Source organism: Octopus bimaculoides, chromosome 10, assembly GCF_046866305.1.
Source record: "Octopus bimaculoides isolate indiv1 chromosome 10, ASM4686630v1, whole genome shotgun sequence".
In the NCBI taxonomy this organism is placed as follows: Eukaryota; Metazoa; Mollusca; class Cephalopoda; order Octopoda; family Octopodidae; genus Octopus; species Octopus bimaculoides.
In genome coordinates this window covers 1,803,603-1,823,680 of record NC_142937.1, presented here as the reverse complement: position 1 = coordinate 1,823,680, position 20,078 = coordinate 1,803,603, and the positions used below count along the sequence as shown (strand labels likewise).

Here is a 20,078-nt window from a genome sequence, read left to right as displayed (position 1 = left end):
GCCCCTGAGGGTTTATAGATTTTGATGGGATCCATGTGACAAAATTGCAAACTGAGGATCCACAAAAGTATTTTAAGGGCCCCTGAAAAAATTTTCTTTAAATGTATGTATAGGTATGTATTGCTTTAAATGTATGTATTTAAATGTATGTACATGTAAGTTTCTTTCTCTAGCATTTTACAAAGTTCAGCTTACACAAATTACTGTGTGAAAAACAAAATGGGAATTATGAAAGAAGCTTCTATAAAATTATTGGTGTCCACCAGAATAAAATAGTAATCAAAGGGGTCAATAGATAGAAAAAAAATGGTTGAGAAACATTGATCTAAACAATGTTTCCTATCCTAACCCCAACCCTAACCCTAAACCTTAATGAAGAGAACTTTGATCCTTTCAAATCCATGTCCTCTGACTACAACTGTTAGCTTAAGGATATAATAGCCAGAAAACAAAAGTGAAAAGAACATACCAGTGATTCATTTGCCAACACTTTCCCACTTTTGGAACATACTTCTATAAATTCATTGTCTGCATTCTGCCAGTACCAATCATAACTAGAAAACAAAAAAGAAACAAAAATCAATCATAATGTGATGGATTTAATTAAGAAATTGTTCAAATGGAGTTGATTACTCCTAAGATAATTTAAAAAGAAATGTTGCACACATCAACTTGCATCACTTCCTGCTATCGTATATGTTGTTTTCTTCTGCTTCGGCTTTTTTGTTGGTTTCTTTTTCTTTATTCATCAGTGAGAACGGTATTACAAGCACCTTAAAGCTGCAAACACTGTCATCAATTAGGCTTTGAGAATTAGTCCAGGCAACATGAAAAGCTTGGGTTTGTGAAGGTGCTGATACATAATGTGCTTGTGACGATCACCTTATTGATGAAAGAGTCATCACCAATTCCATTATTCATGCAATATTTCATTTTACACACTTTCTCCTTCCTCTTCTCTCTAATTTCTCTCAAAGCTTTGTAGTGAAGCGAAGCAAGGCAATAAGATATGAAATAACTGTAGAAGGGTGGCTATGCTCTGAGAGCTGAGAACAAGAAAACCGACAAAGGAACTCGGCATCAGAAGAAACAGTGTATGCAAGAAAGGTGACTGTTATGAAAATTCTGATTTAGGTGTAAAGCCAGCAATTTTAAAGAGAGGGGGTTAAGGTGATGCTGTGACTTGTACTTGAATTGTACTTTATTTTACTGACCTCCACAAAAGCTGAAAGATAAAGTTCACTGCTCTGAGTAATAAGCAACTACAATTTTATCTGATATCAAAATAAAAATAAATAAAAATTAAAAAAATAACAAATGATCTGAGTTGGTCATCTATGTAGGTACATGGCCTGCTAGAAATTGCAGACTAAATTTTATGTCAAACTGCACACTAGTGTCCGGGAAAAAAAATCAAAAGAAGAAAAAGAAGGGAAAATATATCAGATAATACTGTGCTTCTGGCAGCAGAATTAGAGCTTGGATATTTGTCCCAATGAAGGTGGTGAGCTGGTAGAATCATTTGTATGCCAGGTGAAACACTTTTGGTATTTCATCTGTTTTTTTACATTCTGAGTTTGAATTCTGCCAGGGTTGACTTTGCTTTTCATTCTTTAGGGGTTGATAAAATAAGTACCAGTTGAACACTGGGGTTGATTTAATCAACTTAAACTCCTCCCTCAAACCTGCTGGTCTTGTGCCAAAATTTAAAACCAATATTTGTCCAATTGCTTTGTACTCTGAGTCCCAATCTTATTGCAGTCAACTTTTCAGCCTTTTGAGGATGATAGCAGAGTACCAAATCTAAGGTGGGGAATTGGCAGAAATGTCAGGGCATCAAAACAGATACCTTGTAGTATCGTTTCCAGCACTTTGCAATCTAACAGCAATGCCAGTGACAGTTCTGGTGCCAAGTTGTATTACATCAAGTCAGCAATCTTTCCTTTAGATAAACATTGTTGTCATGGAGAGAAGAAACATACATGCATGGGCAGCTAACAGTTTGCTTGAGAGCTATTGTGTAAGACTACACACACATGGACAGATGCATGGTCAGCCTATAATGAAGTCCTAGATAATTATTCTACAGCTACTTTAAATTGATGCAGTGGTCACAATAAGAATATCTTTGATCATTGGACTGCTAATCAATCATAGCTGACAAGTACCAAAGTTAACTTAGCACAACACAAATTTGTATAAACATACAAAGGGTGCTGAAAAGTTCCTCGCTTTAAGGGTATCATGAAAGGCCTGGTTGAAGGTGCAACTTTCAAAGTTCTTTTACAGGGCTTAGAAAAACTGGAGGACTGCTGCAATAAGTGTGTGAATCTGAGAGGGGAATCATCACCATCATCATCATCGTTTAACGTCCGCCTTCCATGCTAGCATGGGTTGGACGATTTGACTGAGGACTGGTGCAACCGCATGGCTACACCAGGCTCCAATCTAATTTGGCAGAGTTTCTACAGCTGGATGCCCTTCCTAACGCCAACCAGTCAGAGAGTGTAGTGGGTGCTTTTACGTGTCACCCGCACGAAAACGGCCACGCTCGAAATGGTGTCTTTTATGTGCCACCCGCACAAGAGCCAGTCCAGGGGCACTGGCAACGATCTCGCTTGAAAACCTTACAAGGCCAGTCAGGCGGTACTGACAACGATCACGCTCAGGATGGTACATCTTATGTGCCACCCGCACAAGAGCCAGTCCAGGGGCACTGGCAACGATCTCACTTGGCTTGCCGGGTCTTCTCATGCACAGCACATTTCCAAAGGTCTCGGTCAGTAGTCATCGCCTTGGTGAGGCCCAATGTTCGAAGGTCTTGCCTCACCACCTCAGCCCAGGTCTTCCTGGGCCTACTTCTTCCACGGGTTCCCTCAACAGTTAGGGAGTGGCACTTTTTCACGCAGCTATCCTCATTCATTCTCACCACATGTCCAAACCAGCGCAATCGTCTCTCTTGCACACCACTACTGACGCTGCTTATGTTCAGCTTTTCTCTCAAGATACTTACACTCTGACGGGTATGCACATTTACATTACACATCCAGCGGAGCATACTGGCTTCATTCCTTGCAAGCTTACGCATGTCCTCAGCAGTCACAGCCCATGTTTCACTGCCATGTAGTATGGCTATTCGTACACATGCATCATACAGTCTGCCTTTTACCTTGAGTGAGAGTTGAATAAAATCATAATTAACTGAGTCTCCTCTATTTTCTTTTACCCAAAGCCAGGAACTTTTCTGCATCAATGATACAAAGTAATGAAATATAAATCTTTGTAGCTAACAAGCTTGAAATGCATTCATTGGTCCACAAAGGGTGCTCAGAAATGCTTGTTAGTGTTTTATCACCTGTTGTCTAAAGCAAGAAATTTTCTCCATAGCAAACTGCAGTGATAGTGGCCTTTATGCAGATCAAATATGTTACAAACATATTTGAACTGATCTAAAAGTTTATAAATCTTTGTAATATATAAAGTAACATACATTTATAATAATTATTAGTAGCTGTGTAGTAAGAAGCTTGCTCCCCAACTACATGGTTCAGGGTTCAGTCCCACTATGTGGCACCTTGGGCAAGTGTCTTCTACTACAACATCAGGCTGACTAAAGCCTTATGAGTGCATTTGATAGACAAAAAAATGAAGGAACCCTGACATGTGTGTGTGTGTGTGTGTGTGTGTGTGTGTGTGTGTGTGTGTGTGTGTCTACATCCCTGTAACTTAATAGTTCAGCAAAAGGGACCAATAGAATAAGCATCAGGCTTTAAAAAATAAATACTGGGGTCGATTCATTCAACTAAAAATTCTTCAAGGCAGTGCCCCAGCATGGTCACAGTTTTTTTAACTAAAGCAAGTAAAAGGTATGAAGCATCTAGAATAAATACATTTTGGTCACTTTTAGTAAATATGACTATGTAACCTTCATATGGTATAATGAGACAACAATGGCTGACTTTGAGGTAAAAGCATTGAAATTCTGCTATAAGAAACTGTGTCAGATTATAGTTTAGCAACCAATGAAAGCAGTTACCATGACTGCTTCCAACTAAAACATTTCCAGCATTACTAATGTCAATTCCATTTGGGTAATCCATGATAGTTTCACATCCTAAACATCTCAGTAGCAACAACTTTCTCTGATAAATCAATGAATTAATTCTCCATGATAACTTGCAATTTGTGAAGACTTATAACAAGATGTCTATTGGTTTCCTTTATTATTTGCTAATATCAACTACATATCTCTTTTCTACTAATTAATACACAATTGATGTAGCTGTCACTGGTTTTGTTGCTGGTGATGGTATCATTAATATTGTTAGTGTTGCTGCTGTAGTTCATTTTGTTGCTGTTGATGTATCTTGACACTGTTATTGTTCTTGTTCTTGATGTCATAATTGTTGACGTTGTTGCTTTTGTCGGTGGCATGTTTTCTTTTGTTGTAATTATCATTGCTATTCTAATTAGTATTCAATTAACGTAATTATTATAATTGTTGTTGTTGCTTTTGATGTCAACTTTGCTTATTGCCCAGTGGTTGCTTTTGTGACTGTTATTGCAGTTCATTTCTGATCAAATCTTACTAATCAAATATAATATTGATTTCAAATTTTTGCCACAAGGGCAGATTGGCAGAGGTGATTAAGTTGATTGCATCAACTCCAAAGCGTAACTGGTACTTATTTAATCAACCCCAAAGCATAACTGGTACTTATTTAATCAACCTCAAAGCGTAACTGGTACTTATTTAATCAACCCCAAAGCGTAACTGGTACTTATTTAATCAACCCCATAGCGTAACTGGTACTTATTTAATCAACCCCAAAGCGTAACTGGTACTTATTTAATCAACCCCAAAGCGTAACTGGTACTTATTTAATCAACTCCAAAAGGATGAAAGGCAAAAATCAACTTCGACAGAATTTGAACTCAGAACATAGTGACAGGTGAAATAACACCAAGCACCTGCAGCACTAATGACCCTGCCAACTTGCCACCTTATTAAGCAGATATAATATTAAACATTCCAACTGTGGCCAACAAGTATTGATATATATGTGTGTGTATATATATATGTATGTGTATATATATATATATATATATATATATATATATATATATATATATATATATATATTATTTTGTTTAAAAGAGTTCCAACACTGTCTGTTTTCTATGTTTTATTTATATTCCTGCAGAACTAATGTGGGATATAGAATATGGAATATACAATATATAATATAATATACAATATACAATATAAAATAAAATAAAATAAAAATGGATGGCACCATGAAAGAAAGTATTGAATGTAGATGAAATATTGAGTGTTCAATATAAAGGATCAAATATATACATATATATATATAAAGGCGACTCGAGTTTCAGGGCTATTTCCCTTCGTCATGGCCGGTATGACAGACTTTAACATATATATATATATATATATATATATATATATATATATATATATATATATATATATATATACAGGGCACAGGCATGGCTGTGTGATAAAAAGCCCACCACCACCACCACTGCTTGAAAACTGGTGTTGGTGTGACTCCTGTGCAGGTGGCACATAAAAAAACACCATTTGAGCATGACCGTTGCCAGTACCGCCTGACTGGTCCTCGTGCTGGTGGCACGTAAAAGCACCCACTACACACTTGGAGTGGTTGATGTTAGGAAGGGCATCCAGCTGTAGAAACTCTGCCAGATCAGATTGGAGCCTGGTGCAGTCCTCAGTCAAATCGTCCAACCCATGCTAGCATGGAAAGCGGACGTTAAATGATGATAACGATGATGATGATGATGATGATGATGATGATGATGATGATGATGATGATGATGATGATGATAACTTAGCAAAAGATACTGATAGAATCAGTACTAGGCTTTCAAAAAGAATAAGTACTAGTGTCAATTCCTTGGACTAAAAATTCTTCAAGGCACTTGCATGGCTGCAGTCTAATGACTGAAACAAATAAAAGATATATATATATATATATATATATATATACACATATGTATGTATATATGTGTGTGTATATATATATATATATATATATATATATATATATATATATACACACAAGAAGGTGTATTAGTTTGATGCTCAGGAAAATGAAAAGCCTTGTTGATTTCAACACTTATGCTTGTATATGTATATATATAAATGGCACTCTGTCAATAATGATGACAGTGGTTCCAGTTAATTCAATCAATGGAACAGCCAGTTTGTGAAATTAGAAATTAACATGCAAGTGGCTGACCACTCCACAGACACTTGTACCTTTAATATATTTCTCAGGGAGATTCAGCATGACACAGAATATGAAATACAGGCACTAATCATTTTTGACAGTTGAGTGGACTGGATCAATGTGTAACAAAATGTCTTGCTCAAGGACACGTGTCACCAGAAATTGAACTCGTGACCTTATGCTTGTGAGCCAATTATCCTACCCACTAAGCCTTGTGCCTTCACATACCACACACACATATCTCTAAAGTACAGTCCAGATGTTTTCAGACTTTTTTCAGGGGAGACATTTATTCATTCTAAGGAAGATCAAAACTCTGATCCCCTTCGAAGTAGGAACCTCTGACTTCAATGCACTTGTTTTAGCATTCCAGCCACTTTATGAAAGCCCAGGGAATTCGAGGACCACCAAAGCCTCCTTCATCTTCTCCTTCAGCTTGGAAAACAATCAAAGATCACAGGGAGCAATGTCTGGAATGTAAGGAGAATGAGGGACAGTTTTGCTGCCCACCCTGTCAAACAGTTGATTATCAGGGTGGAATTGTGGATTGGTGCATTGTTCTTGTATAGGTACTCTGTCTTTTGCAATGAAATCTCTTCCTGAACTTTCTCAAAACCTCCACAAAGTACTCAGAAGGAAGCCAGTGGATGTAAATGGTGGTGGTGGCAGCAATAGTGATGGTGGTGGTGGTGGCAGCAGTGGTGGTGGTGGTAGTGGCAGCAGTGATGGTGGTGGTAGCGGAACTGGTTGCGGCGGCAGCAGCAGTGATGATGTGGGGTGCTGATAGTGGTGGTAGTGTTGGTGTCAGTGGTGATAGTGGAGGTAGTAGTGGTGATTGTAGTGGTGGTGGCGATAATGGGGGGGGGGGTGATAGTAGTGGGGATTTCAGTAGAGGTGTTATTTGTAATAGTAATAGCAATGACTATTGATGGTGTGACAGGAACAGCGGTAATTATGATAAGAATGGTATGGCCAAGTATAATAATGACAACAATGGAGAAGGAGGAGTGTGGTGGTAGTGGTGGTGGTCTTCATCATCGTCGTCATGGTGTGGATAATGACGATGATGATGATGATGACGATGACGATGACGATGATGACAATGATAATGATGATGATGATGAGTTGTGATGTCGTTTACTGACTGTATTAGAAACAGTTTTCTAGATGGCTTATTTGAGTTTGTGATGCGTGTGTGTGTGTGTGTGTGTTTGTGTGCACATGTGCATGCATGTGTGTGCAAGTGTGTGTTTGTGTTTCTGTGAGTGCATGTGAGACAATAGTGACAGGGGTGACGACGGCGATAATTACAAAGACTCCTGACTACTGACCCCAAATATTAGAATCAAATCAAATATGCATTTGTGAGTGTGTATATGTGAGTATGCTAATTTGTATGCGTATACGTGTGTGTGTGTGTGTGTATTTGCGGTGGTGGTGGTAGTGATGGTGGTGCTGCTGCTGCTATTGTTGTTATGCTAATATTAAAATTGCATTAACAGACACTTTAGTTGTTATGAAACAAACTAATGAAAAACAATCGACAAGATGGATATAAAAGATGTGCATTGTGAAATTACTTGAATAGCATTTTACAGATCTCTTTCAAATTCATTTTTTTTAGCTTGTTTTCTCGTCGTTTTATTGTTTGTTCTGTAACTGGTTTCATACGTTGGACTGGTGCCATTGAAGGGCACTATTTTCACAGGTTACAATTGATTACGTTAATCTCAGTATTTGACTGGTATTTATTTCATTAAAAAAATATATTTAAATTATTTAATTTCATTAGAATCCTTTTATCTTTATCTTTCACTTGTTTCTGTCATTAGACTGCGGCCATGCTGGAGCACCACCTTGGAGAATTTTAGTTGAATGAATCAACCCCCAGCACTTAATTCTTTAGTGAAGCCAGCTATTCATTCTATAAATCTCTTTTGCCAACCTTCTAAATTATGGAGACATAAACACACCAATGCCAGTTGTCAAGAGGTGGCAGGAATCAAACACAGATGCAAAAATACACATATCTTCTGTTGAGCATGCATATTAGTTGTATAATTAAGTTATATTTTTCTGTGGTGCAAAAGGATTGCATGCAAGAATGGATCATGCTGGAGTTTGCATTGTCTGTTATAGCCTAGTTTATATTTATATTATTTTCCTTTATGCTTCAAAGATGATGAGATGTGTGTCCAGTAAGTATTGCAGAGTAAGTGTATATGATATCTGTAACTACTTTTGAATGTTTCACTTGTTGCTCTGATGTAGTTTCTGGTGTATTGTCCTTCATACTGTATCATGGTATCATTGTTTCATATGTTATAAACTTTTGACCATTTTCATACTATCATGGACTGCACAGGTCTTTTTCAGCACAGTGTTGCATGACACAGAGTGTCATGGTGTTCCTATGCTGAAATTCCAGGGCACACACGAATGCACTTATATACATTTATATATATATATTTATATATATACATACATACATATATATGTATATATATATATATATATATATATATATATATATATATATATATATATATATATATATATTGCTCAACTGAGTAGAGAATCATTTTGTAGCATTTTGTATGAGATAGGTAATATATTTCAAATTATTGCATCTGGTGGGGATGTAGCATGCCACTCTACAAAAATACATAAGCATTCTCATGTGATGTGTGTGTGTGTGTGTGTGTGTGTGTGTGTGTGTGTGTGTGTGTGTGTTTGAGCATGCGAATATTAAAACAGAGATAAAAGGAGAAATGTATATACATACATAAATGTACACACACACATACACACACAAATATATGTGTATGTATGTATGTATGTATGTGTATATATCTATATATATATATATATATATATATATATATATATATATATATATGGATATATACACACACATACATACATACATACATATATATATATATATATATATATATATATATATATATATATCTTTATATATATATTCGGACTGATAATAACATTGCAATATATATGTATATGTACATATATACATGTACACACATATTTTCATAAATTGCCCTCAAGCTTTTGCAATAGGGACATATGAAATTGATCATCATATAAGCATTCTATTGGTATTACCATAAGTATTTCCATAATCATGGTGTTTTCTTCCAGAATATTCTTGCCTCAAACCCAAAACCTCTACGTAGCATACAATTAAAAAAAAGTAGCTATATGTACATACATTCTACTTAATCTCAAAGACACTCACTTGCACACACATGTACGTATGTATGCATGTATGTATGTATGCATGTATGCATGTATGTATGCATGTATGTATGTACGTATGTATGCACGTATGCATGTATGTATGTATGCATGTACATATGCATAAATATAATAATATAATCCAGTATAGACATATAAAGAAAGACACACTTTCATTTGGACATACACACATGTGTGCTCACATACAGACATACACACTTACATTCATGTAAGTGTGTATGTCCCTACCTGAGTATCAGTCAAAGAATGTGCATGTATAATTAAATGTTATTTTGTGTGTTCATGACTTTATATTCGTATAAAAATTACCCTAGAGCATTTCTGTAAATCTATATCCACACACACACACACACACACACACACACACACACACACACACACACACATACTGATATATACATACATTTACACATGAATATGTATAAATACACACACATGCACGTTCACATATATATATATATATATATATATATATATATATATATACAAACATACATATATATATATATACATATATATATACATATATACATACATATATTTATATATATATATATATATATATATATATATATATATATATATATATATATATATATATATATATATATATAAATACATGTTGGTATGAATATATAAATATATATATGTATACATATATAAATATATATATGTATATATATATATATATATATATATATATATATATATATATATGAATGCAGAAAATTCATAGTATATATGTATATATGTGTATAAACATATATATATACATACATACATACATACATACATATATATATATGACTTCATGGCTGATGAATCAATAGGTAATTTCAACACTCCTAGCTTGGGGAGCAGTGGCAGGTATATTTCTATAGAAAGTAGGTGTTCACCATATAACGTGAGAGGGCTATAATCACTATCTTAAAACTCAACGAGAACACTTTGATTCATATGAAAGCCATCGACAGAAAAACTCCAAGAAGAAATATCCATCTGCAAACAGGAAACACTTTTCTTTCAGCTTCTACTTCAAAGCAAAAATTCTGTTGTGCATCAGAGAGGCACTGCAAAATTTTAACTGACATTTGACTGTGACAAAATTATGTCAGTGCCATTGTGTATATGGCCATACAGATTTGCTGCTGTTCATCTTTTATACTTTCATATATGTGTGTAAGTTTGTATGTATATACATATATACATGTAAGAGTGTGTGAATGTGTGTTTCATACATGCTTATGTATCTCTATTTCTTGGTATAGAATATATGAGTTTATGTGTGTTGTGTGTGTGCATGTATTTTTTTTTAAATATATGTGCACACATATATATATATATATATATGTGTGTGTGTGTGTGTGTGTGTGTGTGTGTGTGTGTGTGTGTGTGTGTGTGTGTGTAGACAGATAGATAGATATATAGAATGATAGATACATGCTCATAAATATATATAAATATATACATAAAAACTTAGACACACACACACACATGCACACACCACAACACACACATACAGTTTTTTTCTCTTTGTTCATTGTCCTTCTTTCTTGAACTCCTCTCATTTTTTGGCATCTAAATACCTAAATCACATAATATACATATTTCTGCATTCAAAAGAACATGTGATTTCTACTCTTCAAGGAACACAGCAGCGAGCAATAATACAATTCTCGATGAAACTGACCAAGTTTATTTCCACATCTGTGCAATCATACATATCTCTATTACAAAATTATTACCATATTCTTGGTAGACGAACACATCTGCAATTCAGTATGGTAATGACACAATCATTTATTTTATTTTTTATTTATTTTTTTTTTTTGGTGGGGAGGGGGGCGCTTTGTAGATATAGTTTGTTGATGGAAACTGTACAAATGAGGCTGCATGTGCAAGTGTGTCTGTGTGTGTATGTGTGTGTGTGTAGGGGCACTGCCCTGAAAGTTTTACTCATACAAATTAACCCCAGTGCTTAGTTTTTCCCTAACCCTAGATACATATATATATATCATCATCATCATCATCATCGTTTAACATCCGCTTTCCATACTAGCATGGGTTGGACGATTTGACTGAGAACTGGCGAACCAGATGGCTGCACCAGGCTCTAATCTGATCTGGTAGAGTTTCTACAGCTAGATGCCCTTCCTAACACCAACCACTCCGAGAGTGTTATATACATACATATATATGTACACACACACACACACACACACACACACACACACACACACACACACACACACATATAATTAATAACAGGGTAGGAAAAATTTTAGAAACTTTTACTACCAGTGGCCCAGCATGTAGAAAAATTAGTCAATAGACTAATCCCTAATATCCCTAATAGTGGGTGGGATTTGGGCTATTCCTTCTAGTTTGCCAGGTATCCTATGATGGATACCTCTTATGTGTTTAAATGTACACTGTATTATATATATATATATATATATATATATATATATATATATATATATATATATAAATATATATATATATATTTATATATATATATATATATATATATATATATATATATATATATATATATATACATATATATATATAGAATACCATAACTCTGGTGAGGATAGCTTTAATCCCTTAAGTTCATTTAATTTTCTTCAAGTAATTAATGAAATTGTTGGGTAAACCAATCAATATACTTCTAATGACCACTAAGTTGAATTTACCACAATAAAGGAATATGTAATGACTGTTATTTATACATTGCCTTATATATATATAAATACATATATATATATATATATATATATATATATATATATATATATATATATATATATATACATACATATATATATATATATATATATATATATATATATATATATATATATATATATATATATATATATATATATATATATATATATATATACACATATATATATACACACACACATATATATGTGTGAGTGTGTGTGTGTGTATCTATACATGGACAATGTATGTGCATAAGCAATGATAGGATTTTAATATGATTAATGTTAGAGTTGAAACCTATGTTATTTAATTGTCGTGCAGCAATCACATCTAATCATACTCGTGTGTGTGTGTGTTTGTGTGTGTGTGTGTGTGAAAGAGAGAGAGAGAGTGAGTGATAGACAGATGGACAGACAAACATAGTTATATATAAGGACACAGTGAAGGAACATCATAATCTTGTGAAAAGCTGGTGGGAGCAATCTATCTCCTGTTATAATTCTATTCATAACTACAATGAATTATTGAACATATTAAATTGTTCAACCAACCAGATTTCTTTTTTTTTTTTTTTTTGCTTGTCAAGCCTGAGTAATGCCTGGCAAATTTTGACACCTACAGAATTCATACTCATGGAACCATGACCAGATCCTATGGCATTTTGTTCATTTAAGTAATGTTGTTGCACTTCATCTTTTTTGACACAGAATTTTTAAAAAAAACTTAAAAAAACATACTGGTGCACATCACGCAGAACTGTAAAAGAAACGTGCAACTGCTCTGAAGTGATAGATATAGAAAAAATCTACAAAACTATTGCTTGGCTTGTATTATTCATCTAAGGCCATCAAACATTAGTATGAATGCTTCCAAAGCCTTAAAATATATTTTTAAAATTTGCAATGCAGTTAGATATTCTTTGTAGCACACAAATGCAATGCTATGGTAAATTTTGACATTGACAAATATTGTACCCATAAAACCATAACCAGATCCTGTGGCATTTTGTTCATTTAAGTAATGTCGTTGCACTTGACCTTTTTGATATAGAATTTTTAAAAAATGAAAAAACATTCTGGTGCACATCACACAGAATTGTAAAAAAAAAAAACGTGCACATGCTCTGAAGTTAAAAACATAGAAAAAATATGCAAAACTATTGCTTGGTTTATATTATTCATCATACTCCTTCTAAGATCATCAAACATTAGTGTGGATGTTTCCAAAGCCTTAAAATATATTTTTAAAATCTGCAATGCACTTAGATATACTTTGTAGCACACAAGTGCACTGCTATGACAAATTTCGACACTGACAAATTTTTGTACCCATAAAACCATAAGCAGATCCTGTGGTATTTTGTTCATTTAAGTAATGCAGCTGCACTTGATCCTTTTTGATGCAGAATGAAAAAAATTTAAAAAAACATTCTGGTGCACATCATGCAGAATTGTAAAAGGAACTTACAACTGCTCTGGAGCTAAGAATATAGAAAAAATATACAAAACTATTGCTTGGCTTGTATTATTCATCGTACTCCTTCTAAGGTCATCTAACATTAGTGTGGATATTCCCAAAGCCTTAAAATATATTTTTAAAATCTGCAATGCACTTAGATATCCCTTGTAGCACACAAGTGCACTGCTATGCACTACAGTGCACTGTTTGAAATCAATGACTCTAATGATTCTACCAATCCACAGCACAAATTAAGCAATGCTTTCTTTAAAATAAAGAGCGAGTACAAAATGTACATGTGTTAAATGAAAGATAACCAGCAAGTGAGACCCTTTTACATCTTTGAACCTGCTGAAAACTCTCTAAAATTACTCCCCTGCCATATAGGAAAAAGAAAGGACATAATGGATAATGTGGTACCATGTATTCTCTTTTATCTTTTATTTATTTCAGTCATTGGACTGTGGCCATGCTGGGGCAATGCCTCGAAGGGTTGAGTTGAATAAATCAGTCCCAGTACTTATATTTTTTAAGTCTGGTACTTAATTTATCAGTCTCTTTTGCCAAACTGGCACAGGAGTGGCTGTGTGGTAAGTAGCTTACTTACTAACCACATGGTCATGGGTTCAGTCCCACTGTGTGGCACCTTGGGCAAGTGTCTTTTACTATAGCCTCAGGCCGACCAAAGCCTTGTGAGTGGATTTGGTAGACGGAAACTGGAAGAAGCCCATTGTATATGTATATATATATATATATATTAAATTCAAATTACGATGAACGTAAACAAACAAACGAAGTTTGCTATTAGAAGCGTTGAGATGTCTTAGAAAGTTAAAGAAGTGGTCCATCTTTGTCCCTCCAACATCGCTTGACAACCGATGCTGGTGTGTTTTACGCCCTCGTAACTTAGTGGTTTGGCAAAAGAGATCGACAGAATAAGTACTAGGCTTACACAGAATAAGCTCTGGGGTCGATTTGCTCTATATGTGTGTGTGTGTGTATATATATATATATATATACATACACACACATATATAATATATCCTAATAAGTAGGAAGGTAGATAAAACGCAAACCCCTTCAGGTAGATGGCCCTGCTCAGTACGTAGAAAAGGAGTAGGTAGTAACTCTATAAGACGTACCCGGTGCAAGCTATGGACACATAAGAGGTGCAGCAATATCAAAGGCAGGTTAACTAGGAAGTTAGTTTTTGTTTGTGGCAGATGTTCAGGTGCAATAAAGACTGTAAACAAACAGGAAACAACTTCTATCTCATTCCAGGGTGAAAAACTAGAGGTAGTCGATAGCTTCCGCTATCTGGGCGACCAAGTTAGTAGTGGGGGTGGGTGCGCTAAAAGTGTAGCTGCTAGAATAAGAATAGCCTGGGCAAAGTTTAGAGAGCTCTTACCCCTGCTGGCGACAAAGGGACTCTCACTCAGAGTAAAAGGCAGACTGTATGACGCATGCGTACGAACAGCCATGCTACATGGCAGTGAAACATGGACTGTAACTGCTGAGGACATACGTAAGCTCGCAAGGAATGAAGCCAGTATTCTCCGTTGGATGTGTAATGTGAATACCCGTCAGAGTGTAAGTATCTTGAGAGAAAAGCTGAACATTAGAAACATCAGTTGTGGTGTGCAAGAGAGACGATTGCGCTGGTATGGACATGTGGTGAGAATGGATGAGGATAGCTGCATGAAAAAGTGCCACACCCTAACAGTTGAGGGAACCCATGGAAGAGGTAGGCCCAGGAAGACCTTGGCTGAGGTGGTGAGGCAAGACCTTCGTACATTGGGCCTCACCGAGGCGATGAGCACTGACCGAGACCTTTGGAAATGTGCTGTGCGTGAGAAGACCCGGCAAGCCAAGTAAGATCGTTGCCAGTGCCCCTGGACTGGCTCTTGTGCGGGTGGCACATGAGATGCACCATTTTGAGAGTGGCCGTTGCCAGTACCGCCTGACTGGCTTCCGTAGGATTTTCGAGCGAGATCGTTGCCAGTGCCCCTGGACTGGCTTGTGCGGGTGGCACATAAAAGACACCATTTCGAGCGTGGCCGTTTTCGTGCGGGTGACACGTAAAAGCACCCACTACACTCTCTGAGTGGTTGGCGTTAGGAAGGGCATCCAGCTGTAGAAACTCTGCCAAATTAGATTGGAGCCTGGTGTTGCCATCCGGTTTCACCAGTCCTCAGTCAAATCGTCCAACCCATGCTAGCATGGAAAGCGGACGTTAAACGATGATGATGATACATGTATGTGTCTCTTTGCCTTGATATTATATGATATTTGTATGAACTTCATAATCATGAAAGCAGTGCTGCTTGTTTCTCAACCTTCCATGTAAACATATCCATATATGAAAAAATATTACCTTGCTTGAAAACTGGTGAAGTTGGGCAACAGGAAGAGCATCCAGACAAAAGAAAATCTGTCTGAATAAAATCATGTTCCCCATGCAAGCATGGAAGAGTAGATGTTAAAAGGATGATGAAGACAACGATGATGATGATGATGATGATGACGATGACGATGATGATGATGACGACGATTATGATTATGATAATGATGATGACAATGATGGTGGAGATGATGACGTCGATGACGATAAGGATGATGATGATGACGATGATAACTGAAGAATTGTTTGTAAATAGTTAACTTACCAAAGGACTTTGCTAGTCACATTCTTAAACGAATATAGAGCTTCAGATTTGGTCCCGATGCATGTTGGTTTCAAGTAAACCTTTTTATCATTGTCCAGCTGAACAGCTGGTTCTTCACACCAGCCATGAACAGTTAAAACCTACAAGATAATCCATAAAACATTGTGAGAATGTAACGCAGTTAGGAATAAAGTAACTGATAGTGTGCAGATGTGTGTATGTATTATATCGATGTGTGTTGTGTGTCTCTTTCTCTCACTCTCACTCTCTCTCTCTCTCTCTCTCTCTCTCTCCCTCCCTCCCTCCCTCCCACTGTATATATATATATATATATATATATATATATATATATATATATATATATATATATATATATGTACTAGCAGAAATCACTGGTGTTGCTTGGGTTAAAGAGAATAATGAAATTTAAAAACAGCGTCCAGATTACGCAGGTGTCAACTGCTAGTAGCTGAGATAACAACTTTCTACATTAACATCTCTCCAACCGATGCCAGCATGGAACATATACGTTAAGTGAAATGTTAGAAGAAAGTTTTTCAACTCATATTTGTATATAATGTAAATACACGTAATTCAAAAACACGTTTTGTGTAGCTTATTTCGTAACCAAAATCAGGTACATATTATAAACAATAAAAAGCCGATTTTGGTGATTCATTTGACAGAGGTAGTAGGGAGACAATCCGATGATAAAACTGACCTTCGATCTTGACAGTTTGCATGAATCTTGGCTCAGTTAAATCTCTTGTGAATCCAAATGATGTCATCTGCAGTCTAGCATTGTATTATCTAATTTTGATTTGGAAGTGCTTGGAATCTTGGGCATTTGATGACAACGGTTTCTTCAATGGCTCTAGCGGTTGGGGGATTGCAGTGAGTTTAAAAATTTCCACCACTGCAGCACGGTGCAGGTGTCCCTCCAGGCCACTTTCTTGCTTTACAGTGTATGCACTCAGTTGTCATTGCACCAATGGAAATTCTAGTGTCATTTGCGTAATGAACTGCTGGATCATAATTGAAAGCTGCTTCATAGAAGTTGCTTCTCTGAGCTGTTACAACTGTGCTTCGTTCTGCAGTGGAGATTCTATTCCTTGTTAGCCATGCATATCCCTGTTCATCACTTTGAAATGCTCTGGCTCTTTTAGTGCACAGTCTTTTCATTTCTTGGTATGCTTCCCATTCTGCAGCTGCCATTCTTTCCATAGACAGAGACATTCTTTTGGCTGACCTTGACATTGTAGACAAATTTGACACTTTCCTTCTAGGCATGGTTATATACGTATACAGACATACACGGGTGCAGAAGATAGTAAACAATGAAAATAAGTGGGTAACGAAAATGATATTTCTTAATACGACAGGCAGAAAGTAAATAAGAATTTTTTACAGAAATTCAAGAATTGTACGGGTTGAAGCGAAATTTGTCAGGGAACCAGAGCCAGTATCGAAGGAACCAGAAAAATGCTCTTAACAACAGAAAAATCAAAGCCGTTGCAAAAGTAAGAAAATTTCAGGAAAATTAACTAAGTGCACGGATTGAAATGGAATTTATGAAGTTATTTCTGTCAGTAAATTATGATCTTACTTTTATCATTAATTCCATCAGCAAAAACAACAAAAAAACACAAAACGTTGTTTTTGTAGGCAAATTTAACGAAGTGTTGTGGATTGAAGTGAAATTTATGAAGTTACTTTGTCAGTAAATTAGGTATGAAATTACTTCATCAATAATTGTGAACTTCTTTCTATCAGTAATTTGTCAGTATTGTTTGCAAATAGCGATTGAAAACTTAAAGTGAAAACAATAGCGTCTGAAACATGAAAGTGGAAACGATAGAGAGTGAGAGGGATATAGAGAGGGCGAGAGAGAATGAGGGAGTTAGCTAATTAAACAAATAAGATAGATATAGATAGATCGACAGATAGATAGACAGATAGATAGATAGATAGATAGATAGATAGATAGATAGACAGAGATGGATAGAGAGATAGACAGAGATGGATAGAGAGATAGACAGAGATGGATAGAGAGATATAGTTAGAGAGATATAGACGTCACTAATACCAGAAAACTGGAAATAAATATTTTAAAAATATTTCAAAGGCATGAATCTAATATAAAAAGCAATATTTTTTTATTTTATTTTATGACCAATGGATGTAAGGGAGACAATCAATTTCTGAAAGTTACATCACATTACCCAGGAACTGGTGTTTTCTGCCCTCAGGGGATCAGTTGCACATTATGAGAAAGATTTTAAGAGTGTAAAACCATCTACATGACAAGAAATGTATGTTCCCAGTTTGGAAAAAATTCAGTTGAAAAATACGGCCATTATAATCTTTTACACACTCACACACAGACAGAACGGGATTTATATATAGTATTAATTAATAGCAGGAAACGGATTTCGTATTATACTTTTATTAGGTACAACATATGTTTTGACCCATCAGTCCGAGTCTATTCAGGTACATTTATAAAGAAGTCTGTCTTTATGTATATTTATGAACATGAAACTACTTGTTTAAGTATACCTTTCTGTTTCTGCTTTCTTTCTCTCTAAGCAGTTATGACAGCAACAGCTGATTAGTTCATTTTATCTAAACCTGAACACAAGATTTCCCTGTTCATTTTTGAATTTTTTCTATTTCTATAATATTATTTGTTTTTATTCCTTTCCCTAACTTGATAGGCATATAACAATCCAACTGACACTAAAAATCTCTAGTGTGACTTCTTTATCAATATACCTGAAGAAACCCAGACTGATGGGTCGAAACATGTTGTACCTAATAAAAGTCTAATACGAAATCCATCTCCAACAATTAATTAATACTATTACCCTAACTGTCACTACGGAGTTCCTGAAGTAGATCCAACGGAAGTGTACTACAATTGCAGATAACAACTGGTAGCCTAAACTGTACCAGTGCTCTACTCGACATTTAAACACACTAATCGAATTACACTTATTTGTCCAAATTATTTATCATTATATATATATATTATTAGATAATAAAGGATATGGTACACACCTGGTAGCTTACCGGTAAAGCATGTTCACTTCCACAGTGTTCATTGGATATTTAATTACTGAGAGAGATGGGGAGATGGAAGATGTGAGAATGTTTATTGATCACTACAATTATTTTGACCCATCTAGCATCGAATCCCCATGGGGTGGGATACTTAACAACTGATTTAGGAGTATCTGATGGTGTAGACGTATCTCTTCAGGTGATTACGAAATGTTTCTCATTAAAATAACATCATTTCCGCAAGATATCTTCTTGGTTTGTGTACAGAAAAGCAAAAAAATAATGAATACACGTATGTGTAACAAACCACATGTCCGTATATGCTTATATCTTTATGGACGTTTGTACAAGCGAGTGTATGAGTGCCATACAACATAAGTGAGGGCATTTATACATCCATATCTGTTAACGGTTACAATTAACACTTTTTCACTGTATTGTGTATTCATTGCTTTTTGCATCTGTTTATTATTGAGCTTATATAAAAACGAAACTGCATCCTTTAATTTGCTGCTTTTCTGTTCACAAACTGAGAAGATATCATGTGGAACAGTTGTTATTTTAATGAGAAACATTTTGTAATCACATGAAGAGACACATCCACACC

At 35.4% G+C, this 20,078-nt stretch overlaps 1 protein-coding gene across 7 annotated transcripts in view; it reads right to left on the bottom strand.

Annotated features, from left to right (window-relative positions):
* LOC106867322 (cilia- and flagella-associated protein 65) overlaps positions 1 to 20,078 on the bottom strand; it is a 1,093,663-nt gene that overhangs the window by 495,614 nt on the left and 577,971 nt on the right. For all 7 annotated transcript variants that reach the window (XR_016243317.1, XM_089358289.1, XM_089358292.1 and 4 more), the window contains 2 exons: positions 16,409 to 16,548; positions 470 to 554 (listed from right to left, as the gene is read on the bottom strand). Coding sequence is in view for 6 of the 7 variants with exons in the window: in XM_089358289.1 (XP_089214415.1) it covers positions 470 to 554; positions 16,409 to 16,548 (225 nt within the window). In the remaining variant the exon portion in view is untranslated. The remainder of the gene's footprint in view (positions 1 to 469; positions 555 to 16,408; positions 16,549 to 20,078) is intronic.